General features: G+C 49.1%; 8 protein-coding genes across 8 annotated transcripts; 4 read left to right on the top strand and 4 right to left on the bottom strand.

The window, feature by feature from the left end:
- Positions 1-1,638: 1,638 nt before the first annotated feature.
- On the bottom strand, positions 1,639-2,763 carry EPUS_05952 (uncharacterized protein; the record flags this gene model as incomplete). Its single annotated transcript, XM_007806765.1, has 1 exon — positions 1,639-2,763. One exon carries the CDS (start codon positions 2,761-2,763, stop codon positions 1,639-1,641), a length of 1,125 nt encoding a protein of 374 aa, XP_007804956.1.
- A 704-nt stretch (positions 2,764-3,467) lies between these two features.
- Positions 3,468-6,726, bottom strand: EPUS_05953 (uncharacterized protein; the record flags this gene model as incomplete). The annotated part of the gene is made up of 2 exons (XM_007806766.1): positions 3,468-3,760; positions 3,816-6,726. The coding sequence occupies 2 exons, from the start codon at positions 6,724-6,726 to the stop codon at positions 3,468-3,470; spliced, it is 3,204 nt and encodes a 1,067-aa protein (XP_007804957.1).
- A 2,107-nt stretch (positions 6,727-8,833) lies between these two features.
- Positions 8,834-9,427, top strand: EPUS_05954 (Signal peptidase complex catalytic subunit sec11; the record flags this gene model as incomplete). The annotated part of the gene is made up of 1 exon (XM_007806767.1): positions 8,834-9,427. The coding sequence occupies one exon, from the start codon at positions 8,834-8,836 to the stop codon at positions 9,425-9,427; it is 594 nt and encodes a 197-aa protein (XP_007804958.1).
- A 3,495-nt stretch (positions 9,428-12,922) lies between these two features.
- EPUS_05955 (TATA-box-binding protein) lies at positions 12,923-13,902 on the top strand (the record flags this gene model as incomplete). Its single annotated transcript, XM_007806768.1, has 4 exons — positions 12,923-13,224; positions 13,282-13,369; positions 13,419-13,833; positions 13,886-13,902. The coding sequence occupies 4 exons, from the start codon at positions 12,923-12,925 to the stop codon at positions 13,900-13,902; spliced, it is 822 nt and encodes a 273-aa protein (XP_007804959.1).
- A 2,121-nt stretch (positions 13,903-16,023) lies between these two features.
- On the top strand, positions 16,024-16,995 carry EPUS_05956 (uncharacterized protein; the record flags this gene model as incomplete). Its single annotated transcript, XM_007806769.1, has 1 exon — positions 16,024-16,995. One exon carries the CDS (start codon positions 16,024-16,026, stop codon positions 16,993-16,995), a length of 972 nt encoding a protein of 323 aa, XP_007804960.1.
- A 1,848-nt stretch (positions 16,996-18,843) lies between these two features.
- EPUS_05957 (uncharacterized protein) lies at positions 18,844-20,575 on the bottom strand (the record flags this gene model as incomplete). Its single annotated transcript, XM_007806770.1, has 5 exons — positions 18,844-19,284; positions 19,357-19,453; positions 19,498-19,591; positions 20,207-20,335; positions 20,524-20,575. The coding sequence occupies 5 exons, from the start codon at positions 20,573-20,575 to the stop codon at positions 18,844-18,846; spliced, it is 813 nt and encodes a 270-aa protein (XP_007804961.1).
- A 682-nt stretch (positions 20,576-21,257) lies between these two features.
- EPUS_05958 (electron transfer flavoprotein-ubiquinone oxidoreductase) lies at positions 21,258-23,217 on the bottom strand (the record flags this gene model as incomplete). Its single annotated transcript, XM_007806771.1, has 3 exons — positions 21,258-21,357; positions 21,409-22,891; positions 22,944-23,217. The coding sequence occupies 3 exons, from the start codon at positions 23,215-23,217 to the stop codon at positions 21,258-21,260; spliced, it is 1,857 nt and encodes a 618-aa protein (XP_007804962.1).
- A 1,229-nt stretch (positions 23,218-24,446) lies between these two features.
- Positions 24,447-25,412, top strand: EPUS_05959 (uncharacterized protein; the record flags this gene model as incomplete). Its single annotated transcript, XM_007806772.1, has 1 exon — positions 24,447-25,412. The coding sequence occupies one exon, from the start codon at positions 24,447-24,449 to the stop codon at positions 25,410-25,412; it is 966 nt and encodes a 321-aa protein (XP_007804963.1).
- Between the last annotated feature and the right edge of the window lie 1,542 nt (positions 25,413-26,954).

Genomic DNA, 26,954 nt, shown 5'->3' on the forward strand with positions numbered 1-26,954 from the left:
CGAAGTATGACCACTGTCATCCAGATATCAAAGCCCAAACCATGATACCATCCTTCCTGCCAGCTGGTATATTCATGCTCCCACTTCGTCAATTATACAAACAAGAAGCACGAATTCCAGCGATAGAAGCACATGCCACAGCAACCTCTACCAGCAGCCAGAAGCCGGTGAGGCAGCATACATGCCTGATTTCCTCACCCTTTACCCTTCCCATTCCTCTGCAAGTCCCAATCCACCTTGTACGTTGGTCATTAATGCAGACATATCTTCTCCCTCATTTTCTATTTCAAGAACGAGAGTATTGACAGTTGTACCTGTCTATTTATTGATGCACTCAATTTCATACTTACCATCTCCCATATCTAAAGCCAAGTATACAGCAGAGGCAAACTTGTAGATACTCCATTACGATCATGCAGACAATTTCCACAAATCATATAGTAGTAGAGAAGCCTCAGCGGCTTAAGAACCCTCCCTTATCAAACCACGATCACAGGATAGATTTACAAATTCTTATTCCACATGCACACATTCCACTCACTACATGCAGTAGCGTGTATCATCTTGCCATGCCCTGCAAGTTCTCACAGCCACAACCCCAGAATCCAGATCCATAGGTACAGTAGTTACTTCCTCACAAATCAGACTATGATGAGTAGTTCGCTTCTTCACGAAATAGCAGAGATAGGCTCCAAAGACATGGCATCCTACCTTACAGACAGCTCCACAAGAAAACATCGTAATAACATTCCGATCATCCCCTCTCTCCGATACCTGAGCCGCTCCAAAGATCTAGCTTACCAACCAACTCATCGACCTCCTTTCCAAGGGAATACGTAGTAAAAGATTAACGCAACCTGTCCCCTTCAAGACGTATTACTGTAAAGAGAGGCAAGGTATACCTTACACACCAAGCCAGCCTACCTCATCTCATCTCATCTCACTCTGATCCCAAAGCGGCCTTTCCGCCGTACAAACCCAGATCCGCCATCATTGCCATAAGCAAAACAAACAGCAACCCTCCCATTCTTACTGTCTCATCGTGTATTTCCAGAAGGAGAGAAAGATCTCAAACTCGAAACGCGGGATTACAAAAATCCAACTCAGCCCAAAACCAGGCGCTAGAAATACAGTATACTCTATGTGTATACACTCACTCATCCTTTGCCGGACAAGAAAAGAAAAGAAAAGAAAAGAAAAGAAAAGACATGAACCTCCAGACCCACCATCATGACCCTCTTCTATTCCTTCTCCAAGATAAAAACCCAGGGATAACGGCTCGTAGGAAGAGAAGAAAAGCCCATCATTTCCACCCGCACAGAGCATTCTTATCTGATTCCATGAAACTTTTCGAAGTTCGAAACCAGCCAGAGAGAGAAAATTCAACATTATGAAATGGCGAGAGCTGGTGGGCAGCCCTTGTGCAATCTATACATCAAGGAAATTGATGATTCTCATGGCATGACTTACTTGATCCGCCTGATTCTATTTTTCTTCGAATCCAGGCCTAGGTAGGAGAGAAAAGAACGGTTTGAACGTCACAAGATGAATAGATGGATGGCACACCTGTACACCACTTTGCACAGGAAATTACGTCGATTTCTGTTCGGAGGGACACTTTGTTCTACCTTTTCCTGATCATTTTGCCAAACCTTTCATGGCCTGCAAAAACCGCTCCTCGAACAAACATTCTCCCGCCTTTCTGGCCTCTTCCTCGACCCGCTCTACCTCCTTGATCCTCCTACATTCTGGACAGCCGGACATCTCCGAGCTGTAAGGGTGTCCTCCAAGCTCACACACGGCAACAGATCCTCCAACACATTCACCCCACGTCAACTCCGTTTTCCGCGTTTCATATGTGCACGACTGAGGCAACGATGCCAGTTGGGATGTGCATCTTTGCAGTGTGTCGTCCTTGTCATACCGCTGTTCACTTGCAAACTTGACGAATTTGCTGACCAGCCCACCGAACTTCCCAGCCGTATCGGGAAAGCGTCTGCAGATGTGTACCGTTTTCTGAACGCTTTCAGAAGCAGGTTCTGGTGTCATGGTGGGCAACAACGTATCAAGCTGAGCGCTACCACGCCCAAGGGCAAGGGCGATGTCCAATAGATGGCTGAGTTGGACCTGTTGTAGGCGGAGTTCGACTTCGATAGCAGGTGTTTTAGCGGTGATTGCCTTTTCCACAGCGGTGTTACACTCGGCAATACCCTTCCAACATTCCTTGCTTGCACGAATCCGAAGTAGTTCACCCATACGCTGAACTTCGAGTGAGGGGTCCTCCAAACCTACAAGATAGCTGGAAACCCGTAGACAGTCTAGGGTCCAGGCATTTCTTGCTCGTCGCTGAAGGATGGTCAGGCGTAGTGAGAAGACGGGACAGATGTTGTGTTCTGTAATGCTGAGCAAAGTTGTGGGAAGGGTAGTCTGCATCCACCTGATAGACTGTTCAAAGGCAATGGCGGTGGGTTTGAAGTCGTCAATACTATCCGACAAACGTAGAAGCTGTTGTGCTCGGGAGGCCACTAGAGCTTTGTTCTGATTAGCAGCAAGAGGATTGGGTCGGATTTGTTCGCGAAAAGCATGAAAGGATTCTCCGAGCTCCTTCTCATGATAATGTACCCTCCTTGAGAACGTACTGAGAGTCTTGCCCAATTTGAAAAGAAGCCGAGCAAAAACGGAAGGTGCCTGGCTCATTTGCTTCAGAATGGAGTATCGCCGAAATCCGGAGAAGTGAGTTCCACAAACACAACGGAAGTCCATAGCCTCTTTAGGGGATCCTGCAGCAAAGGCAGTGATGTGGCCGCACTCGTTGACCGTGTAGATATGGCTTATTAGTCTTCTATCCAAGTCCCTAATGTCAAGAACACGGTGGCAGGTAGGACAGGCGAGTATGGCTGTTGTACATGCTGTTCCCGATACACATTGAGGACATACTTGTGTGGGACATGTCTCACCACAGAGGCTGGGGCAAGCATGGCCACATGGGAGAACTAGAGACAGATTAGGATGGAGGTTAGAATCAGAGTAGCACGACTTACCTCTATCGCATGGCTCGCAACATGGGAGGATTTCAGACGGCAGTGAACACAATAATGATGACTGTGCTTGATGAGTGCACTGCTGCTTGTGTGGTTTAACACAGGGATCACAAGGTTCACTGCATAGATTTTTGCACTGCCCATGGGCACAACTCTCCTGACAGGGTTGTTTGCAGGGAGGACATGAAGAACCAGAGTGACATTCCGAATCGCAGTAATGTCCGCAAAGAGGAAGTTTAGCACCACATATATTTGAGCATGGTTGGTGGGTGCTAGAGGCTGATGACCAACAATCCGCACACATACCCTGACAGCGATGACCACAAAGAAGATTCTGCTCACACTTCTTGCGGCATGAATAGGGCTTGCCTTGGTCACAGCATCGAAGCTTACGTTGATGACCACAAGGTAATGGGACAGTGCTGATTATCTCCATGCAGGTCGGAATGCCTCCCGAGCAGAGCATTTCAACAGCGTGACCACAAGATAGGACTTGTTGCTTGATCGGATATTTGCACGGGCCACAAGGTTCCGAACAGAGTTTCTGGCACTGATGGCCACATGGATGAATCGTCTCACAAGAACTCTTGCATGGAAGTCTCTCATGAAGATCTGGCGGATGACAGGGTTCTTGACAGACATGACCGCAAGCTCGGACCTCTCCGCATTGAATGCTACAATCCTGGACTTGGTCAAAATCTTGTGGTGTATAGACATCACTGTAGTGATTTGGGTGGCGGGAACAACAAGTACGAAGGCCAGGGCCAATCCTACCACGAGCAGCAAAGATGTCGATGATTTGCTGCCACATTGGTACTTGTCCGAGGGTGGCAGAGTTCCCGATAATGTAAAATCCGTCTCTTGCCCTGCTGCATGCCACATTGATTCTATTCATCGTCTTGAGAAAGCCTGGTCGTTCACCACTTCGTACAGTGCTTAGAATCACGACCTTGGCCTCTTCACCTTGAAAATTGTCCACTGTTGCAATTCGAAGCAGGTCACCCATGCTCAGCTCATCCTTCGACCGCGGTGCGTCGTCCCCTGACTCCGGCAGCAATCCCTCATCAAGCAAGCCCTTCCGATCCTTCTCGCTCAGCCAAACAGAACACGTCATCTTCAAGGAGTCGTGCAAGGCAGCCAATTGACCATTGTAAGGCGTAAGTATAGCAATTTCACCTAGGGAGTATGCATTGAGCCGTAGTAGATACTGGACCATCCCAGTGACCATGGCAACCTCGTAAGGGTTGGTGTAAGACTTAGACGCAGCACTGGGTTCAGCTTCAGGCATGCGGTGATCGACCCAAAACATTCGCTCTGCAATCCCGTTCGTCGAAGGATGCGTAGTGGTGTTAGGATGATCTTGTAGATAGGGATAGACAAGCCGAGTCAAGTCAGCGATATCCGGATGCATACGTCGCTGAATATTAAGTTGCGACGTAGGCATAGGGCTGGAAGATGGATCCGTCGGAATCATGCTGCGTTCAAAGAGCGACTCGTCAAGACGATATTGGGAGCCGATGGCGGTCTCCAGAGACATTTTCTGCTCGTTGACCTCGGGTCTTAACTGCTGAGGGTCGCCAATAAAGATTGCATGCTGAACGGATGGGAATAGTGAGCATAGAGTATGCGCTTCCATCACTTCCCCAGCCTCTTCGCAGATAACGATTTCAAGATTCAGCGCCTTCAGCATTTCCCAGTTTGAAGCACAAGCCGTGGTAGTGAGTCCAATCACATCTTGCTCGAGTAGGCACTTTGAGTCTCTTTTCTGCCAACTCTTTCGAACAGCCTGTTCTGCGGACTGATGCTCCGTGTGAAGCGTAGCAAATTGTGCCATCAGCTCTTCCCTGTCTATAGCAGCTTTCCAGCGTCGAAGCATCTGCTGCCTCTCTTCGAGAGTGAGCCTCCAGATATTATTCTGTTCAGCTCGTGCACTCTGGTACTGGGCATGGAGCATGATCTGTTCTAGCGCTCTGTCGAGGCCTTCTGTGGAGATTGACGAGCCCTCGCTGGCGGTACTACCTAGAAGGCAGGTTTCTAGCTCGGTTCGCAACTCTCGTAGATTACGCAGATCTCCACCGCCTGCCCAGTAATCAAATGCGAACGACCGTGCATATGGGTTGTCATTTGAAGTGGTGAGCTGATCGTAGATCTCGTGATGTGTAGATCGTAGATAGGCCTCCACGGTAGGCCAACTAAGTGAGCCACTGGCGTATGCGGCGTTGAGACCCTTACATCCTGCTTCGAGCTGTGTGTACAAGGTCTGTGCATTCCGGATGGCCACGCCCTTCATATCCCACACGTCTTGTGCCAACCTCGTATTTCTGCTGAGCGCACGAAGCTCAAATTTCCTGATCCATTCCTCCTTGCTACCCCTACCAATGCGAACAATCTTCGTTACACCGGCTGCGAGAAGCCCGGCGAGGAAGCTGTCAAGTGCATGATTGGTCAAGCACACGACAAGGAGTGGCTTCGGTTTTGTGGTTGACCTAGACGCGAGGAGGACTCTGCTCAAGGCAACGCCAAGAAAGGTCTTGCCCGTACCAGGAGGGCCTTGCGTGAAAGCAATCTCGCGTGTCAGACAGTCATGAAGTGCCACTGCTTGTCCATCATCCAGTGTCGTTTCCCGCTTGAGAAAGGTTATGAACTCCATGGGTGCATCCCGAAGCTCTGCAAGAGAAAAGCTTGCATTGTTCTGCGCCAGACACCCCAAGTTGAACCGAAATTCAGCAGTGGTGCAGTAGGCTGGGGGTACGACATTCATTGCTGGCAGCAGACCGACATTGACCGAGTTGGCTACAGCAAAGGAGGCATTTCGGGGGGCAATGTATTTCGTGAATGCTATATCTGTGCTCCGGATTTGCTGTAATGTATGGAGGCAGTGATAGAAGCCAGCGTAAAGCAATTTGGGAAATTCAACCAGCACATACTGTCCTGAAGATAGACCTTGAGCGTAGCGCAGGACTCGCCGAACATTGTCTGATTTTGCTGGTGTTGTGAATGCAAGCTGAATGGCGGCTCGGACGCCTTTTCCATTTCTCGCTTTCATAGAATCCGTGCTCTGAGTCATGTGTACTTCAAAAAATGTGACTGAAAGACTTCTTCCATCTTCCTCTAGACAGACAAGAGCACAAAGCATTCCTTGTTCTAAACGGCCTGATCGAATCATGCCCCGTCCCCGCATGAAATGTGGACACAGGTAGCTCAAACGCAGTATTACACCTCTCTTTTCGTCGGACAAAAGCTCTTCAAACCTGACATCCACGTATAGAAAATATCGGTTGCCGGATTTCGTCTCTTGCTGTGGTTCGTAGTCGTTGGTCGTTCCTAGAGTCTGCTTTAAAAGCTGTTGCGCCGCATGATAGCTGATGTCACGGATTCCTTCCACGCTGTCGAATCTGAGATGCCGGAAAAGCGTATCAAGAAGCCTCTGAGGCCCAGGTTCAAGGTGATTTGGTTCGCGAATGTCTTTCTTAGGTATGTAGGGAGGGCGACGAACGGCAAGGATCTCATCAGTTGTGGGAAGAATTTGAACATCCTGAAAATTGAGATGATCGTTGTCGTGCCGCGGACCATGAACTGACAGGTAGCCTGGACCTTCATCGTCAAAGTCGTTATGAATCGGACGTTCTTCAACTGCAAGTAAGTTTGAACTCAGCGCGGTAACCCGTGGCAAGTCTTGAGCCATGCTTGTTGTACAGATGATAGTTGTAGGAAAAATTTGAGGCACGTAGAGAACACACAAACATACACACAAGATCAGGGACAGCCGGAAGTGGCCTCCGGGAAATTTTCATGGTCCTGGTGGCTTCCATCATGACTTATCAACACAATATCCAGAAATTCATTCGTCGAAATTGCCTAAATCTGATGGTCCCCAGCGCAACATAATATGACATTAGATAAACCCGGAATATCACTCAGTCGAACATTGTTGGCTCCGGTGCCCTCCGTTAACTAGAATCATATGCTTGTGCTTTTGAAAATGCTTCACTTTAGCTGGACTGAATGGAGGGACTAGGGTGACCACATCAACCAAGGTTTGCAATTTGTCAATGCTGTTTTGCGATATTGCTTCAATGTCAGTCACAGAGTCATCTCGGCCTCCGTGCATGCTGGAGTCTTAGTCTTAGGAAAAGAAGTTGGGGCACAGATTGGCAAAGCAACCCCCTAGAACTCTTGCAACAGCTATAAAAGTTCTTCGCATGTCAGTATCACTAGGTGCAGGCGTTGATCAAGTTTTGATTTTCCAGCTCCAGCCGCGGCCACCCTGGGGAGTTGAGATGGAGTGTATTCCTCATATCCGGGCTTGTACCCAGCCAACCATCCTCTATACTCGCTATACCATATAACATATGGGTTGCATAGTATCCAGCAGGACCAGGCACAATGACTGCGTACTTTTCCAGGTGGGCCACCATGGTCAGAAGTTGCAGCATTGGCAGACGATGCTGTCCAGCAGTGTCTGGGTTTTCCGTTATCACAGTGGTTAGTTTACGGAAAAGACTCCTTCAAACCATCTGCTGAAACCAGTCAGCAGCAAGCAACCTGAGTGAGAGGAGTAGTGTACCAGGACCTGTCATCTCCAATACTTCAATATCGCCGGCGTCCTTGCCATCACCTTCCTTGTCAATATCTGCTCTCATAAACTCATCGACCCCGAACTTGGGGATCTTTACATCACCATCCTTCGGACCGTATTCACTTGTCACATGTCCAACGGTGGTACGAGTCCGGCCTTTGCGAGTGTTCATGCCAGCGAAGCTCGATCCTCCATTGTTTCTCTCTGGTATGACTCTCTTGGATCTATGATCCGTTTCTGCTGTTGGGAAGATGAGCTCGACAGCGGCATTGGGACACCCAATGATGATAGATCGCTTAGTCAGTAGTATTGGTTCGTGGCATGACAGGCGGAGCAAGAAAATTGGAAAATGTGCTAGATAGCCACTTGGGAGAAGAGAACATACCTTTGTTATAGGCTGAAACTGGAGCTACAATTAGCCACGAAATCTAGCAAGATCCTTCCACGGGAGACAATTGGACAGACATCTTTCTACCACTTCTTACCAATCACACGGAGCCTGTAGTCAGGATAGACCATTAACAGTTACGGATCGCACTTCTTAGAGTGGACCACAAGACCGAACAGACGTTTGCTCGTATTGTCGTTCGCAAGACGAGAGTAGGGGAAATCATCGACACATTTCCCCCTATAATCATTTCCTGCTCCTGCTTGTTGAAATGCTGCAATTATGCACTCGGCGCATTAGAAGCTTACCTTAAATCTCGTCGAGATATATCTGTAAATGATCACGAGAATAATGATCTTTTAACTTTGGACGATGGCAAAAGACAACCAAAGCACTAACCACATTGACTGCTCCACGCTAAGCCCTACAGTCAGTGCTGCCAGATCTCAAGCATTAGGAGAAAAAGCACTCACACCACACGCGTCCAAATATCACCCTGTTGGGATAAGCTAGGTGCATTATCGGAAGCTAGATGACCTCGCCACATAGCTTGCGAGTCTGACCACGTTGGAAAGTTATTCATCCGCTCTGAAACTACGCTCTTCGACACGTACTCTGCGCCAGAGCATCCGCGAGCCATGTATTGACCTCAATGGCACATGTGGATACACTTACGACACTCTGAAACCGTTCATCCTAATTGCCCTCGTCCTCAATAAGTCGAGGCGTCTGGTCTTCTCAGACCTAGAATCCATCAACCTCGACTTAGCACCTCCTGCCTCTACCACCACCCAGCAGTAGCTCGCCCATCCACGATTCATCACGATGCTCTCCTTCCTTCCCCCATCCCTCCTCCACCAACCCCGACAAACCGCTGTCCAAGTCCTGAATTTTGCCCTCGTCCTCAGCACCGCCTTCATGCTCTGGAAGACCCTCTCCGTCCTCTCCAATTCTTCCTCGCCTATCGTCGTCGTGCTATCCGGCAGCATGGAACCCGCTTTTCAGCGGGGAGATCTCCTCTTCCTTTGGAATCGGGACCACACGGCCGAGGTTGGTGAGATCGTGGTCTACAAAGTTAAGGGCAAGGACATACCCATCGTGCATAGGGTTGTGAGGAGTTTTCATACGGTTTCTGGGAATCCTTTGGTACAGGGCAAAAGCAAATCAGAGAAAGTAGGGGCTGCCGATACGGCGCCCAAGGCTCAACTTCTTACAAAAGGCGACAACAACATCGCGGACGATACGGAGCTCTATGCCCGTGGGCAGAGCTATCTGGATAGGGAAGAGGATATCATTGGTAGTGTGAGGGGATATGTGCCGGCTGTGGGATATGTGACCATCATGTTGAGCGAGCATCCGTGGCTGAAGACCGTCATGATGGGAATTATGGGAGTGATGGTTGTGCTGCAGAGGGAGTGACCGTAATACTTGCTGTGGGTGGAGAAACATAGGAAGGCAAGAAGACAAGACACAAGAGAAAGAGGCAAATGCACGAAGAATGGCTGGAAATTGATTTTGGGATTAGATGGCCTATGGGTGAGACCATTTCCTGGTCATCCGTTTACCAAGCTCCCTTTAATACCCCAGAACGGCCCAGCAATACCAGTGGCTTTTGCATTGGGGCTGGTATAGCACGACCTTGAGACCTCATCTTAGGCCAAGCACCCACACACGTGCTATGCAGCCATCCCTCATGGAGAATGCCAGTAGTGGTCAGAAACAATATCATCGTTACTTAAACTCATACCCTCAAAACTCCCAAGTTAGCTGGCAGGGCCAAGCCTCCTCTGAGCGTGATGAAGAAAACGGAATCCAAAACACCGTAGCGAAAGATTGGCTTGGATGCCATAACCGGTTATACAAAAGGAGGATTTATCGAAACAATGCATGACCGAAGGTATCAGCTAGCAGAATATACCGCAGCTTCAGCAAAGAAATCAAACACAACGTGCATGTACCCATTCAATGCTCGTCTCGCTCTTAATCTCTTCAGGACCCTGTTCTTAAGACGTCAATGATAGATACTCAAGATACACAGGGCCTTTGCGAAGTAGCGGGCAGTATCATTCGGATACTCCGACTTTCCATGTCCTAAGTAAAAGGCTCGCTATTCCTGACCTGCCATCTCCCGCGAAACTCCCTCGGCCGAAGGCAACCAGGTCTGAAGACATTGTGAGAATGACCGGCTACGAAAAAGGGTGGCTCTCAGTAAAATTGCTAGCAGAATTCACTAAGGAGGATAGAGTAAAAGTGTTTGTAGGCTACTACGTAAACAGGCTCCACTTTCCCATGCTGGCCGGAGATGTCTTCCTGTAGAATTCGATTGGGCCTGATAAAATGAAACCATCGAGTAACCTGAAGTATTGAATTAGGACTGCTGCAATTATTTTGTGTTTCTGGTCAATTCTGGAATGTAATCATGATGCTGGCACAAAGCGCCATGATTGACTTGCTTCCAAAGTACTTCATGGGCGATATGAGAAGAAAAGGATGAAGGTAATAATTCTCTAGTCTCATCTTCACGGATCCTTCGACAGGGTTAGTATGAAGCTAGAAACCATGTCTGGCTGCCAGACAGCGCCGATCACCACACTAACAGTGAATGCCAGCTTGGCGTCTCTGTGCATCAGATCCATACGGGACCCAAGTTTCGAGGGTCTCTTGATCCGATGTACTTGGTGCTAGCTGTCGCGCTTGTCTCGAGGCCAATTTCGGATGAGAGAATTCAAAAGTCATTTCCACCACGCACAGCTCACGTACTTTGACAACCAAGCACCTCTTACTTTGGATGACCGTCTTGAAAAAAAGTCAAGATCTTCAATTCTAGTAGCAAGGCCATTAACGTCGGGTTTAACATCTTGTCCACGATAAGCCGAAGATCCTCCATCCAACAACATGTATCAGATTGTGACAGACGGAGTTTACCCTGATATATACCACTGTGAGGTTGGAGCACTTCATCTTCGAAGCAGTAGTTTTCACCACGTCCGCGCAGCCAATTTGCAAAGGTCTTGCAAGCTTCAAAAATCTATAAATGATGAACGTAGGAGCTGTCAAATGAGTTGACCACAATTGAGAGTTCCGTCGACTTCACAACCAAAGGCGCGACAATTCTGTCAAGGGCCAAAGACTACAATAATGATCTGACGCATATTGGTTTTTCTCATCGATAGTGTGAAGGACCTCGGACATTGGCCGATGCCTCCGCAAGACGTGTAAGGAGAGCATCGATGCAGCCTTCCCAGAGCACAACGGTAATTGACAATGTCAGCCAGAATGACGTAGCTGGAAACTCGAATAAGTATTTCATCAGGGAGTTCAAAGATAGCGCCATGATGAGCTTCAGTGAGATAGAAGCGCCCGAATATTGAAGTCAGGAGTTGAAAAGTTTCACCGAAGCTAATCCGGCCAATCTCAACAAGGTGCTGTCTACCGAAATTGTGACTATTTGATAGGGGTGACATCAAAAGCCAAAAGAAATGTAACAATAGAGAGATAAGGCACACAAATCGATGGATCGAAAAGAAAAGGAATGTAAAGGATGACGAAGAAATAATAACAATCTGCTGCAACGGATAGACTTGAAGCGTGTCTGACCTGGGCCGTAAGATACTCGACTGGAGATCCCATGGCTCGATGCAATAGATATGGCGGCCACCACGCTTCTTGAACAGTACCCGATATAACCCAATTAGTGATTTGGGGTGCCAGAGCGCAAACCAGGATGCCAGATAACAGTTAGCGAAATCACGTCGATCGGCACCACAATGCTACTCAATCAGGCTGAAGCCTTCTGCCGTGACGAGGCTGCCGTGGTCAAGTTTTGATGAAGAGCCCTTTACTTGCCTCCGCATACCTACCGTACACCTACGGCATGACTTGATCCTCATACACAGCCGTGTCTGTAGTGTCTGCAAGTATGTAACAGTGGTGAGTTTGACGAAAACAGCCGATGCTGGTTAGTTTTCCTCAAAATCGGCTGGCTAAAGCGGCGAGCGTGGGGCGGGTTAGAATTTCTGCAGAGCTTGCGCGTCTAAACAGTGATTGGTTGGGTTTTGGGGCGTAGCGCATTTGGCCCCTGCAGCAGAGGGTCGAAAGCATGAAATGTAAGCTGTTCTCGGCCTAGAGTGGCGCTGGCTGGGCGGCGGACTACGGCCCAGCGGCAGACTCAGGAGGCTGTGAGTCACAGGTATAAATGGCTGCCCATCACCCACGTCTCAAGAGGTTTTCATTTCTTGGCAGGCGTTTCTCACACCCACCAAAATCCCACCCACCACCATTGTCATCCGCAGGTTGAAGCGACACTTCCTTCATCTGCTCCATCGGCATCGCGCAAATTAACGTGCCATTCTCAAGTGTAATTCGTCGGCTTTGCGCTTGTCATTCTCTACAAAGGATCAACTTGCAAATTTAGCTCGGTCGCGCTTCCTTTGGGTTCATTTCGGGGTCAACTACTTGCAATCTTCGGTCGCAGCGCCAAACCTTACACAAGGCTCTCTGGCAGTGCTTCGACCTATACATTCTCTAATAATCTTCGAATTTGGTGGAAGAAGGGAAGAGAGGTCACAGGCGACCTAGGAGAGGTTGGATCAGGCAGCGCTGTGTAGGGGAGACATTGAGTTGTTCATCTCCCACCCATCGGTACGAGAACACCGCAAGTCCAAACCATCGAGAAACACGAAGCGCTGCCGCTTATCGATCGAACACTTCTCTGCCAAGTGTTCTTCCGACTGCGACCTAGCCTTCTACAACCTATTTTCTCGATCTTCAAAACACACTCGTACCTACAAAAAAATCATTAGAAAAAAATTCAAACCCTGACAAACTCTTCCATCCATAGACTGCCTTGCTTCGACTGTCCTACTTGACAGTCTCGCGTGACTCAGACATCGCTCGATCAGCCTTATCGCCAGAATGGCGGCTCAGTCGAATCCTGCGATGGCCTCACTTGCCACTCATCCGGCCAACGCTGAACAAGCTCGCGCCTTCACTGCACCTTCGTCGCTGTCATTTCCTGGTGGTGCTGGGGATCTGACTCCACCTTCCTCTGAAAAAGATGGACTACACCTTGGTGGTGGATCTGGCGCGAATGCGCATATGAATGGACAGCAACCAGGAGGAAGCACCAGCGCCGCGGCTAATGGTGTGACCCCCGCAACCCCGGCTGCTACTCCAGGTGCTGTTCAGGGTGTCAGTGGCATTGTGCCTACGCTACAGTGAGTACACTCTCTGTTGCCTTGTCTGGCTGCAGAGTGTTAATGCAAGTTCTGAAGAAACATCGTCGCAACTGTCAATCTTGACTGTCGGCTCGATCTGAAGACAATCGCGCTCCACGCCCGTAACGCAGAGTACAATCCAAAGGTAGAGACGACGTAAGTTGTGTTGTATTTTCATCGCTGACTTCTGATAGCGTTTCGCTGCGGTCATCATGCGTATCCGAGATCCCAAGACCACTGCTCTCATCTTCGCCTCAGGCAAGATGGTTGTCACTGGTGCTAAGTCTGAAGATGACTCCAAGCTTGCTTCCCGCAAATATGCTCGAATCATTCAGAAGCTCGGCTTCAATGCCAAGTTCACCGATTTCAAAATTCAGAACATTGTTGGCTCTTGCGACATCAAGTTTCCTATTCGTCTTGAGGGTCTTGCAAGCAGACATCATCACTTCAGCTCTTATGAGCCTGAATTGTTCCCTGGTCTCATCTACCGCATGATCAAACCGAAGATTGTTCTTCTCATCTTCGTTAGTGGCAAGATTGTTCTTACTGGCGCCAAAGTCAGAGAGGAGATCTACCAAGCCTTCGAGCAGATTTATCCTACTCTCACAGGTAAGAAAACTCACACTCCTGTTCATCTCCTGCACGCTGACGTATAATATAGACTTCCGCAAGGTCTGATCGCCACAAATTCAATGCCTCTCCGGCCTACGCCTGTAATACCATCTTTGAGCCCCATTACTTCTTGTCGATGGTTCTGCTGCCTCGACCTGTGCACACGGAACCCCTGTCCCGCCTGGTAAACTCGACGAGGATATGTCCCAGCACACTTTACTCTCCTTCGACTACGATTCACGAGCATTTGCATGGCGTTCTAGCGTTTGCTTTCTACCTCATTGGCGCTACGTCCCTTCTATTAGAGGTCGCACCACCCACATCAGCGGCCAAAAGTGTGCGGTATTGTGCGCTGGCGATAGCGATACCGTCTAGTCTCTTCGGCGTTTTCTCATCTTATGCTTTGCTTGAACAGTCCTCGTGGCTCCAGCAGCATGCACTATTTTTCGTCAATAGAATGACACCAACAGAACAAAAACAGTTTGGAGAGGTGAAAGCATAGTGCGTGGTGAAGCAGAAGATGATGGTTTACCTTCCACGAGTCTGCGAGGTGGTGGTGGTGGTGGAGGTGGATACGAAGCAGCGAGTGATTGGGCTGGCAATTGTGCTCATTGCTTTTCTTCCTTTAGGATTGTATGACAGAAAAGATAAGCAGTCCAATACACATTGCACCTGCAGACAATGCTTGTGGTCTTGCTCATAAACAAGAAACGTAGGATTGCGATGACCAGGTTGAATGAATTGAGAGTGTAAAGCAAGTCGTTACGTGTAATATCTAGTAAATTGTAATTTATGTAAAAATCCACAGCACTTGCCGCTACTTCGCACAGAATCCTGCACAGAATCCTGCCGCAGCTATTTCGGCGCGGAATTCGCAGCTATCTCGACTCAGAATGCACCGCAGAATCCATAGCTATTTCGACTCAGAATTCGCCGCAGAACCCACAGCTATCTCGACGCCGAACGCACGGCAGAATCCACAAGTATTTCGACTCAGAATTCGCCGCAGAATCTACAGCTATTTCGGCGCACAAAGGTGCAACTTCCTTGCTGCAGAATTAGTCGTTATTAAGTTACGAAAAACATGCGGAATCTTGAGTATCAAAAAAAGAAGGTTGCGACCGAGAAGGTGTTGATCTATTATCATCCGTCGATTTCGCCCGATTTTAAGATCCATTAATATAAAGGGTAAGAGGCAATACAATATAATTACGTAGTAGGTGCGTATACAGTATCGCGAAGTGCCAACGCGTAAACTTACTACGTAGTACATGGAATTGGCTCAGACCTCTCCCCAAGAGAAAGCCCTCAAGCGACTTACGATCACGTGAGGTCTGAGCTTCTGAGGCAACATTAATACCTACAGACGCTGCGTAACCAGGCGAAACAGCGCGAAACGGAGATACCAAAAGTACCTGCGAAGCTTCGGCGAAACGCGTAACAACTCTGTAACAAAACGCTGGTGAAATGCGTAGCAAAATAGCCTGAACTGTATTTTCAAAGTTCAACAGATTGATTGCCCAAGAAATGCTGCTATCCTGCTGTCCTGCTATCCTGCTACCCTCGTCTTTGCCCACAGAACCAGAAACCTGATTTCCGTCGCAACCATGTTCCTAGCCATGCGCACTCGCAGTGCTGTCCCCTTTGAGACAATCAAGGTGACATGAGCACCCTGTCAAGAGAGTTTGAATGTCGTATTTGTGACTAGCCAGGCGGCACTATCAGCCCTCACGGCCTAATCCCGCACCCGGATTTAAGAGGCGGCGGAAAATCCTGCTTCCTCCGTCTAAAGCCCGGCCGCTGGTTTCAGCTTTCGTCCGACTGATATCCATGTTATGCTACCCAAACGGTAAATACGAGACCAGTAAATCAGGGATGTGACTTAATGCCGGTAGCTGCGTAAATAAGAAGAATGGAGGCTAACTCAGTCCCCGAGGTCGCTTTCATTAAACGTTTTGGAGTTGTGACTTCGCCTTATATAAACACTCGTCTTTGCGACTCGTCATCCTCATACTTCAGCTCGCACACCAGTTCTCAGCTTTCTCAGTAACTTCACAACAAGAACCTCTGCTTTAACCAATACAGAGTCGCATCCCAAACAACAACCTCTGCTTTACCAATAGAGAGTCGCATCTCAAACAACAACCACTCTACTTCCTGCAAGACCGCATCACAACCAACAGCAAAATGGTCCAATCCGCCTTGTGGGATTTCCTCAAGGGACAACTCTTCACCCGCCTCCCCTACCCCGAAACGCCCTTCACGGACCAAGTGGTCATCGTGACTGGGTCGAATGTGGGACTCGGCTTCGAAGCAGCCAAGCACTGCACGCGCCTCAACGCGGCCAAGGTGATCCTGGCCGTGCGCAGCCTGGACAAAGGAAACGCGGCCAAGCGAGCGATCGAAGAGAGCACCGGGCGGCGAGGCGACGTGGTCGAAGTCTGGCCCCTCGACCTCTCGAGCTACGCGTCGGTCAAAGCGTTCGCGCAGCGCGCGATGCAACTACCGCGCCTCGACGTCCTCCTCGAGAACGCCGGCATCGCCGGGGTGCCCTACCGGCTCGCCGAGGACAACGAGAGCACCATCACCGTCAACGTCATCTCGACCTTCCTGCTTCGGCCTCCTGCTCCTCCCCAAGCTCCGCGAGACGGGCCAGCGGTACAACAACACGCCGCGGCTGCCCCATCTCGTCATCGTCAGCTCGGGAGTGCACTACTTCACCAAGCTGCCGGAGCAGTCGGCCCCGGACGGCAAGATCCTCGCCACGCTCAACGACAAAGCCACCGCCAACATGGGCGATCGGTACAACGTGTCCAAGCTGCTCGAGGTCCTCTTCACGCGCGAACTCGCCGCGCGCTCTCCCGTCCAGTCCCAGCCCGGCAGTGCCCGGGGAAAAGGCGGCGTGATCATCAACTACCTGAACCCGGGCCTCTGCCACTCGGAGCTCGCGCGCAATTCCGGCTTCGGCGTCCGCTTCATCAAGTTCCTGCTGGCACGCTCCACCGAGGAGGGCAGCCGCACCCTCGTCCACGCCGCCGCCGCGGGCGAGGAGACCCATGGACAGTATCTGAGCGAATGCAAGGTCGCCAGGGTGGCGCCCATGGTGAGCAAAGACACGGAAAAGCAGGGAGGCCAGTTACACACGAGGGTCTGGGATGAGATTGTCCGGAAACTCGAAGCCATTCAGCCGGGCATCATGCAGAATTTGTGAGCTGGGTGCGGGATCTGGCGTGCCTGCAGGTCATTGCGCACGGTGCAGAAAGGAGTGAAAAAGGATGCATCAAGGGACGAACTGGGCTGGTGTAGGTTGTCGTTGAGGCTGTGTTTACGTAGCGTTGCCTTCAGGTCTTTGGTAGTCGGTGCTTAATGGCGTAATATTGCTACAATAGAGAAAAACCAACCAACAAACCTATTGATGAACCGTCTTCCTTCGTCCTAACTAGCTTACATTGCACCTACTACGCTATCCTTGACGCACCCCTCTAGGAAGATCGCTGTGAATAAGTTCCAATTCAGTACATCATCACAACATACATACTTCGGTACCAGGCATATTGAATATCACTCGTACGCTAGTAACAGCTTGTAAATGCCAAGATAGAAGGCCACAAATCTGCTCAGTATCGAGTGTGCATTCCATTAGCCTCAATGACTGCCTGGCACCTTGCTGGCATTGTAAAGTTTGATGAATTGGTAGATGGCGTAGATGGTGTAGAATGAAACAGAATCAGTAGAATAACGCGTAGATTCAATAAGAACGCGTATAACAGCGGCAGCGAGGTCACAGCGTTAGGGGAGCTGTAAAGGAGGCGTTTTGATACCCTGTTACTAGCGCGCGGGTTACATTAATTATGCCTGGTACGGTAGTAGAGCTTTGGAACGGTTTTAGTTACAAGGGTAGGGAGGGAGTGGCCAGAAGCTAGGTCCAGCATATAAGTGCTGAACTGATGGCGGACAAGTGAGAGTGAGAGGAAAGTATCAGGCCGTGAATGGCAAGCCGGCCAGTTATCCTGTCTTGGTCCGCTCCGGTCTGAGTCTGATTCTTCTCCCATTGGTCAACCGACCAGGAATAGTCAATCTGGTGGTACGGTAAGAGGAAGGTAGCCTTGAGCGGTAGTTGGGGATGGGACAGAGGATATCTCACGGATTGTGATTTTCACCAGGAGTGAGTGAGAAGGCAGAAAGGGGGAAGGAAAGAGACATGCAAACACGGGTATGCCACAGCCTGCCTAGATTTCCGGTGTGGGAACGATGGCCCAGAGCGAGAGATGCTGGTGGGTTAAGATGAGTACCGATAGGCAGATGCAGACGACGTGTCGGTAGATGGAGCTGCCAAAGTCATACATGCCTCTTTCTTCTGGTCGGCAGTAGTCGCAAGAGCACGAAACAGCAACAATCCTGGTGGGAAGAACGTTGACTTGGGTTAGGTGTTCACACGATAGCAAGGGCCGGGCAAGAAGAGAGCAAGCCAGGTTCTTCAAGCAGAAGCAGGTGCATACAACAAGGGTTGCTTTAGCCGGTTAGCTGTCCAGCAAAGTCCTTCCTATGGAGTTCAATTTGGTTACAAGTGACTATCCGGCTGCAAAGGACAAAACAAGTTAATGAAGCCTGGGGGGTTCCAAAGAGGCAGTCTTGATTGGTCTTGCTGAAACCAGAAGTGTTGAAAAGCTGGGGAAATGATACCAATCATTCGAGATGTGCGTGGAGTGTCATGAAATCAACCTGGAACGTTTTGTTCTGCATTAGGGCGCCGTGATACCCTTTCAAAAGATGCTGCGCCGTGACCAAGCATTTTCGACCTCAACCCAACCACATATCTTTTTCGAGCGCATGAACATTTTCGGGATATCCTTGACGGTCGTCATTTACCTTTGGTCAAGCATAGGAACTGCGCTGTACAGGAGTAGAGGATCGACTCGTTCTAGCAGAAATGAAATGAGCTGGTGCTTCGTCATGACATACCCATTCGAGGGGCAGCCAATCAGCAGGAGCAGGAAAGTGAAGAATTTACCAATATCGTCTTGGATAAGCTCCATCTTCATATCCGCCATAGCCACCGCCACCGCCATACCTTGGTAGTGGACTCCGTGGTCTGGCATATGGATCTCCACTTCTGTATGGGTCAGGATAGCCACCTGGAGGTGGCGGTCCTCGTCTGTCGTAAGGATCGTGTTCGTAGGGTGCTCGTCGTGGAGGCGGTGGTCCATGTCCATATCCGTCATCCAATCGTCCTCTTGGTAGTGGTGGACTTCTCCTTCCATAGTCACGGCCATAGTCATCATATCGTCCTCTTCCCGGTGAACGTTCGCGTGGATAGCCTCTTGGAGAATAGCCCCGGGGAGGGGGACCTCGACGGTCGTAAGGTTCGTCAAATCCTGGTGGTCCGTAGCGACGCGGAGGAGTACGAGATCGATAGCCCATGTCTCGCTGTGGGCGTTCTTCCTGAATCTAGTAATGGAGCGGTGTAAGTGAGACGGAGGACTTGATTTCATTGAACTTCATAGGAAACTCAGCACTTACGTCGGAAACACAGTGAACGGTCGTGCCTTTGAATTCGTGGTTGTCAAGCTTTTCAACAGCAGTGCTCAAGTCTTTGGCTGTTTCGAACTCAACAAAGCTAGGAAATCAGTACCAGACCTTAGATGTACAGGTAAGACTCACCCTTTCCCATCTCTATCGCGACCGGTCTCGGAATAGACGACATCAAGTCCAGACTGTCTGGCGAAGTCTTTGAGATCCTGTGGTCTGTGAGCTACTAGCTAATGCTGGGTTTATCGCCACTAAGAAAACATGTGCAATCACCGGAAATGGATTCGGTAGCGCACTTCTTATGCGAGCACTTCAAACATGTCCAAGTGCAGAATTTAAAAGTAGAACAATTATCCCGGGGTAGAAAATGACAAATAATAGGAAATGAGTGGCCCTAGGAAGAAGGTTGACGACGCAGCAGTGATCTCTGGTTGGGTGATTCATGCATTCACAGCTTCTTGATGCGTACCAGATCACAAGAAATGTTTCGAATAGGGAAGCCGGGTAATTGCCGCAAGTAAAGCAATCAGGCCAAGGTATGTAGACCAAAGAAAATGTGCTCTGCTGACCTGCCAACTGGTATCGGTAGGAAGACCCGTTATTTGCATTCGATATATTGTTCGACGTGGACGAGGAGGCGCGCTGCGATCAGATGGCCCATTGAAGTTTTCTTTGTGACGTGGTCCCCGAGCGAATTGTACTGTGAGGCGTTCTCCTTTAAACTCACTTCCATCTATAGCAAACGGTTAAAGCTGGCAAGGTTGAGTTCTAGGAGGTCGCATACGGAAAACTGTACCTCTCGTTAGTCATTTGATACGTGCTGAAGAGTTGATGGGCTTACCTGGGACAATATCTCGAGCATCCAGCGCATCTTCGTATTCAATGAAACCAAAGCCATTCATAAGCTTGACCTCGGTGATCTTGCCAGTTCCTTCTCTATTGAAGTGTTCTTCAATGTCTTGCTTTGTAGCTGAATTAAGAGAAACGCGGGGTCAGCTTGGACCAGAGCCTTGGAACCGGTGAGGGAAGAAGTGAGGCCTCCATGAGGAACAAATTGTCGCGCCCTGACAAAGGATCCAACAGACGCCCCAGGCAGACGTCCCAGGCATCACCGAACAGGCAGATGGAGTATCACAGAGAACAGTGGAACCAGCATACCAGTGCGAGGAAGATTGCCCAGATAGAGCCGGGTCGACGAGACCTCGCTCATCTTGACAGCAGCGATGCGACCACAGAACCAGGAGACGTTCCAATACAGCTGGAGAAGAACCTGGAGTGTTGGGTCCCCGACCCTAGCGCAAGGAATATCTGGAAAGCTGCAGCGCAACTTTGTTGGTTTTCGTGCTGAAGGATAGTAATAGTATTGTTGATGGATGGTTGAAGGTGTCGGGCGGAGAAGTATTTGTTAGCCTCGTGATGCTGAGCGCAGCCTCACTTTGCACCCGGTTGAGCTAGCCATTTGTGGTTTAGCCGGATGGTAGGTTAACGCCCAGCATGATAATACTTCAATTACCATTAGTCGTACTCCGTACAAGAGCTGATACGAATGTCTGCAGAGATTTGGTCACCTATCCTGATGCCATATTACATTTTGTACCATATATACAATCGACTGGCCAGACCTTGTGGTACCCTACAGCTCCTAGCATTGTACCAACCACTATGCTCACTTATTTGGCTTAGGAAAAATTGGACGTGACAGCCCATCTCTTCCTTCATTTATGTTCACCCTGCTTTGCCTGAATCAAGCCCCGTATACTCACTGTGTCATCAACCGACGTCGATCCGAGATATCTTGATACATGGTGGCAGGTTGTTGGTCGCTCGGAAGCTGACGTTAGCTGAGCAGTACGTCCTCCTTTTCTACTTTCAAATGAAGAGCGCAATACAGTTCATGTCATTGAATACTTTGGTCCATCCCCTCCGATAGGCGTAGACCAGTTGATATCCTGACTGGGGTCCTTGATGTCGCAAGTCTTGCAGTGAATACAGCTTTTTCAGAGTTAGCTTTGATAAATCTGAATCGACATTCAAACTACTTACTTCTGTGCATTGATCTGGAATCTAACCCCAAGCTCCTTGCTCTCATCTTCAACATATTCATAGACTCCTGCTGGGCAGAAGCGGTTTTCGACACCCTTATATTTGGGATATTCCATCTCGGCATGCCTATCCCAATCTTTGACCTGCAAATGCACGGGCTGATCCTCTTCATGATTTGTGCCCGTTCTGCTAACGCTGGTCAAAATGTCGAAGCTAATTTTGCCGTCTGGCTTTGGGTATTCGATCCTAGGCTGTTGGTCCGCCGATTTTGTCGCTGCATGGTCTCCAGATTTGTGCTGGAAAGTCCATGGTGTCTGACCTCTGAAGAGAAATGCCTCCAATCCGGAATACATGATACCGCCATAGATGCCGAGCGGAGTATGAAATGATGGTCTCATGTTGCGAACCTGCTTCAATTCCTTCCAAATAAATGATTCACGAAGCTTGTCCTCGTAATCGAACAAGAACAAACTGCTTGCGTCAGTGTCCACCAAAGCCGGATATGCTGCTTCCGCCGCCAGTATGCCACTTTTCATGCTAGTATGTGTGCCCTTGATTTTGGGTACATTCAAAAATCCGGCCGTATCTCCGATCAGCGCGCCACCTGGGAACGAGCACTTCGGTATCGACTGGTAGCCACCCTCGTTCAATGCTCTGGCCCCATATGCGATGCATTTACCACCATCTATGACCGATTTGTAGAATGGATGGTGCTTCATCTTCTGAAACTCTCCATATGGGCTTAGCCATGGATTGGCATAATCGAGCCCCACCACCAGCCCCAAGCTGACCAGATTATCTCCGTAGTGGTACATCCAGCCACCTCCATAAACATTTTTGCTCAGCGGGTAGCCCATCGTGTGAGAGATCTCTCCTTTCTTAAAGTTTTCCGGCTTCACTTCCCACACTTCCCGCCGTAAATCGAACTTCTTCGAGACTTGCTTTGTCAGACTTCCATGACATCCTTCTGCAAGGAGAGTCAGTCTCGCATGGAATTCCATGCCCCTCTCGAAGCTTGTTTTCGGTTTCCCGTCTCGTCCAACGCCTAGGTCGTTTGTAGCCACACCCTTGACAGCCCCATCATTGCTGTACAGCACTTCTGAACCAGCAAAACCAGCATACACTTCGACACCAACCTCTTCCGCCCTCTCCCCTAACCACTTGCAGAATTGTGATAGGCTTATTATGTAGTTGCCCTTGTTATGCATTTGAGGAGGCGCGGGCAGAGGTATCGAGGAATTTTTGGTAAGGAAGCGCATCTTGTCTGATTTGGCAGGCGTTGCACCATCGTATCTGGATGCATTGTTCTCAGAGAGCCAGTCGGGTATCAGCTCGTTGATAGCGGTAGGTTCAAGGACATTGCCAGAAAGGATATGAGCGCCAATCTCAGACGCCTTTTCGAGCACTATCACACGGAATTCCTCATTGCCTGCTTCATTGGCGAGTTGCTTGAGTCTGATCGCTGCGCTCAGTCCAGCGGGGCCTGAGTGTCGAGAGATCAGTCGATGCTAGTAAGTGGCATACAAGACCATTACCTCCACCAACAATACAGACATCCACCTTATCTGACTCACGATCCTGTTCCCGGAAATCCAACGACTCCTCCACTGTGGCATATCTGCTGGGTATGGACGTCGATAAAGCTCGTGCAGGGACTTTGCTGAGTCCAGGCCGTTTCGCAGTCGTTCGCCTTACTTCTAAAGATATTCTCAGTGATAAATTGGCCGCAGACGAGTTCAGCGCTGAGATATTTGCTCTGCAGAAGTATTGGGGTCTCAAGAGAGACCTGGCGATACTCTTCGAAGTCATTGTCAATGGGACAACTATCTAAAACCTCAGACGACATAATTGACAACCTCTAGGATCTAAGAGGCGATGTAGAACCGAGGTTTGCTGCGTCATCTTTCCTTCCAACCGCCGCCATTTACTACGGGAGAGGGTCAAAATATTATTAGGTTGACTAGTGCTAGTAAGCTTGTTCTGAAACAACTGTTTACAGACTACCTAGTAATCTAGGTATCTTATTTTCTTCAACGGAGAAATATTGGAATGCTTGATTTACGAAGCAGAAAACAAATTCTGATCACCTTACCAAGTATCTGGACCTATTAGAGGGTGAATTCGTCATGATTAGTTTTGCCAACCACCAAAACCCAGTGAAGCAGACGCCAAGGAGATGTATCGAAGCTAAGCAGAGTCAGTGACGCTATATTACTAGTACAACTAGCTGCTACTAGCACTCATCTAACAATATTTATGCCCTCCCCGGAATACGACCAATAACAGTAGAAGACATAGGTATTGTTGGCTCTAAGCTACACCTTTGTATTTAACTCAGCCTTGACGAATGTACACTTAAAGTACTCAAAAGAGTGTTTGTCTATTTGATCCCCAGTGCATGTCCAATCATTATCATTACTGAGGGGTCGAAGACTTACTGACGCGGTATAGCATGTGATAGAGGTGTACATGCAACATCCCAGGCTACTTTTAGGACAGATATAAGACCATGATTATTTCCGACAATACCGAGCTGGTACCTTGTTAAGGTGAGTTAGGTTGAATGTCTTTATTGGAGATCGGGTTTGAGAAGTTCACATGCAATGAAGTAAGCTGGAGATAAGATTAGATCGCCATGTTAACTAGACAACATGCCACTAATTACTAGTAGTACATGACTCGCACTGGCAGAGCTACATCGTAGTTCATCGTCTTTGGGTGCACCTCAGATGCTGACAGGGTCGATATCAAACAATGGCGCACATTGGCCAGATGATGAACAATTAAAATGATGGTTTCGAAGGAGTACTCGATTGGTGTATTATGTGCTCCCGTGTGCCGAGCAGATACGCATATTCTCCCGCCCAAGCAACAATAATAAGATGGAATGTGAGAGGAAATTGGAGGACATTGTCCTCCAGGTCGACATCGCAATCAAAACCGTATTTCAAGCCGACTCGTGCCCTGTATGTTGCGTCTATGATCTTTTCCAACCTGGTCTCTACCGCCCTTCCTGAAAGATACTGACTGAATACCAAATGGCCAGCCTACCGTCCTCGTCCCGTGATACAGGACTGCGAAGACAGATTCCACAGAGCACCTCGGCATCAATTGAACCGCCTCCGCAGATTCGTACGGGCTGGCTCTGGATAGTTGGTCTGTCAGGCTTCTGCTTGTCCATATATTGCACTTCTGTCTTCCTTGGTTGGAAGGCTGCATGGAAGAAGTCTGAAGAGCTCGAATTGGAGCAAGATGCCGATGTTTCCGATCGCTACAATAATATTGCCACTCGTTACGATGAAGATATTGATACAATGGAGAAGGTGATGCGGTTGGATGGGAAGAGAAAGAAGCTGTGTCAAAAAGCCAAGGGGCATGTGCTCGAGGTCAGTGCTGGCACAGGCAGAAACGGTGGGTATTACGATTTAGGGACATATGGCGAGGGTGGTGAAACCGGCAGGGTCAAAGCAAAAGGCAAGAGAATCAAGAGCATGACGTTTGTGGATCAAAGCGAGAAGATGTTGCAGATATGTTCTAAGAGATGGAAAGAGCAACATCCCAAGTTCAGGGGCCGAGTGGAATTTGTGGTAGCCGACGCAGGCGTGAAGAAAGCCATTACCCCTCCTCCTGGGAGTACTGGATTTGATACAATCATTCAAACCTTTGGGCTTTGCAGTATAACAGACCCTGTGGAGTACATGAGGACGATGAAGGACCTACTCAAGAAGCCAGGCCCGAATGGGACAGAAGGCGGTCGTGTACTTCTACTGGAGCATGGCAGAGGCCATTACTGGTGGATCAATTATGTTCTGGACGGCTTGGCTAAAGAGCATGCTGACCGATTTGGCTGCTGGTGGAATCGAGATATTGGCAAGATCGTGAAGGACAGTGGGTTACAAATTGCAGGGTTGAAAAGGTACCACTTTGGGACTACTTGGGCCTTGGAGCTCACACATACCGGCGTTGAAGATACCTTTGATAAGGAAAGCAAGAAGACGAACTGATTCCCTTATATCCAAAAGGTCTGTTCTAGCGGAAAGCAGATAAGACGCGACGTTTGAAAGGCAAGCCAGATCTCAGAAGCACCCAAAAGGCTCAGCCGACTGGATAGATGAACACGCGGAAATGTCGTGTTTGGTCGTTCTATCACTATCATTCTATGAATTACCTGCAGCGGAATCAGAGACGAAGAATCTTACTCAGCTGTGTTTCGATTGTTCACAAGAACCCAAACATGGATTGAAATATCGACAACCAGCTGGACACACAGATTTACCTCTTCTGTGGCGTTTGGATGGGTCAAACCCAAAACTTGAACCCGGCTCCACCGTGCTTATCCTTCAATCAGACTCTCACGCTGATCACTTCCACGACTGGAAAAGAGATTCAGGAGAACTCGAAGATCACCATGGAGTTATGACAAGCGTGTACAGTGACTGCCGATTCAGTGAAAGGTTGGAGCGATGGCATCGCTGGGCAAATCTCGCCCAGATTATCACTAATTGAGAAACCAGAAACCAGGAACTTGCATCACCGTCAACATAAAAACTCACAGCCAAACCCGTCGACGACAAGATTGATCAACAGGGATTTACCGCATGGTCACCCATACTGCGGCTCCGCCTCTTGTCGTCACCCAACAGGCATCTGGATCTTGCCCTCAGATCTGGCCTGGCGGGGGCAACACGAAAAAGTTGACAGGCAGAACTTAGCAATTGGTTGTGAAGCGTGGTAAGATTTTTGTTGGGCTGAGCCCCTGTCACGCTGCATAATCCGAAGGTATTGGCTGGCCGGAAGAGTTCTGGAAGCACTAGCATGGTGCAGCTCGGCGCTACTTAGGCAAGGTGGGGGGCAAGTCATAAATAACACTCTCCTCTGCATAGCAGCTGCATAATTGCTGATGCACGATGTCGAAGATATGCTCTCGGAAGACACGAGTACTTTTATTCTAGACACGGGCGTGGTCATATCTCCTAAGACAACCATGTCATCACCCTGCACGTACCGCAAACGTGTTGCTATGCGGCCGGGACCCTTGCATGAGTTCTCGATCATGTCTGCTATTTGTGCTGGCGTAAGTTCCCATCACAGCACACCTTACGAGTCATATTTGCTGCGCATCTGCATCCTGGATCCTACGGCTAGGCAGGTAAATTGGCAACATTTCAATAATTGAATTGACCAGCCCTGACGACACGACTGGCTACTCTTTCCGACTTCCGCGTAAGCACGTCCGGGAACTTGATGTTTTTCAGATGAAGCGCTCTTTGAGTCGCCTTTTATTGAGGGATCTTTTTCAAGCTACTGGTAGTTTACTACGTAGTACTGGTTATATCGTCCACGAAGCCGGGCACTACGCACTAAGTCCCGCAGGGGACTTGGTTCAAGGTTTCAGCTAGTAGTAGAGTAGTGCTGGTGTTAGTCAACAGCTGGGGTGCATCATAGCCGATCAACGGCACTTTGCCGTCTTTTTTCAGCTCCTGCTGTTTGAAAAGTTTTAATTGGACAAAGTTAAAGCTTCACATCGGCTCCTCAAGCATTGCCTG

Source organism: Endocarpon pusillum (assembly GCF_000464535.1).
Source record: "Endocarpon pusillum Z07020 unplaced genomic scaffold scaffold587, whole genome shotgun sequence".
NCBI lineage: Eukaryota > Fungi > Ascomycota > Eurotiomycetes > Verrucariales > Verrucariaceae > Endocarpon > Endocarpon pusillum.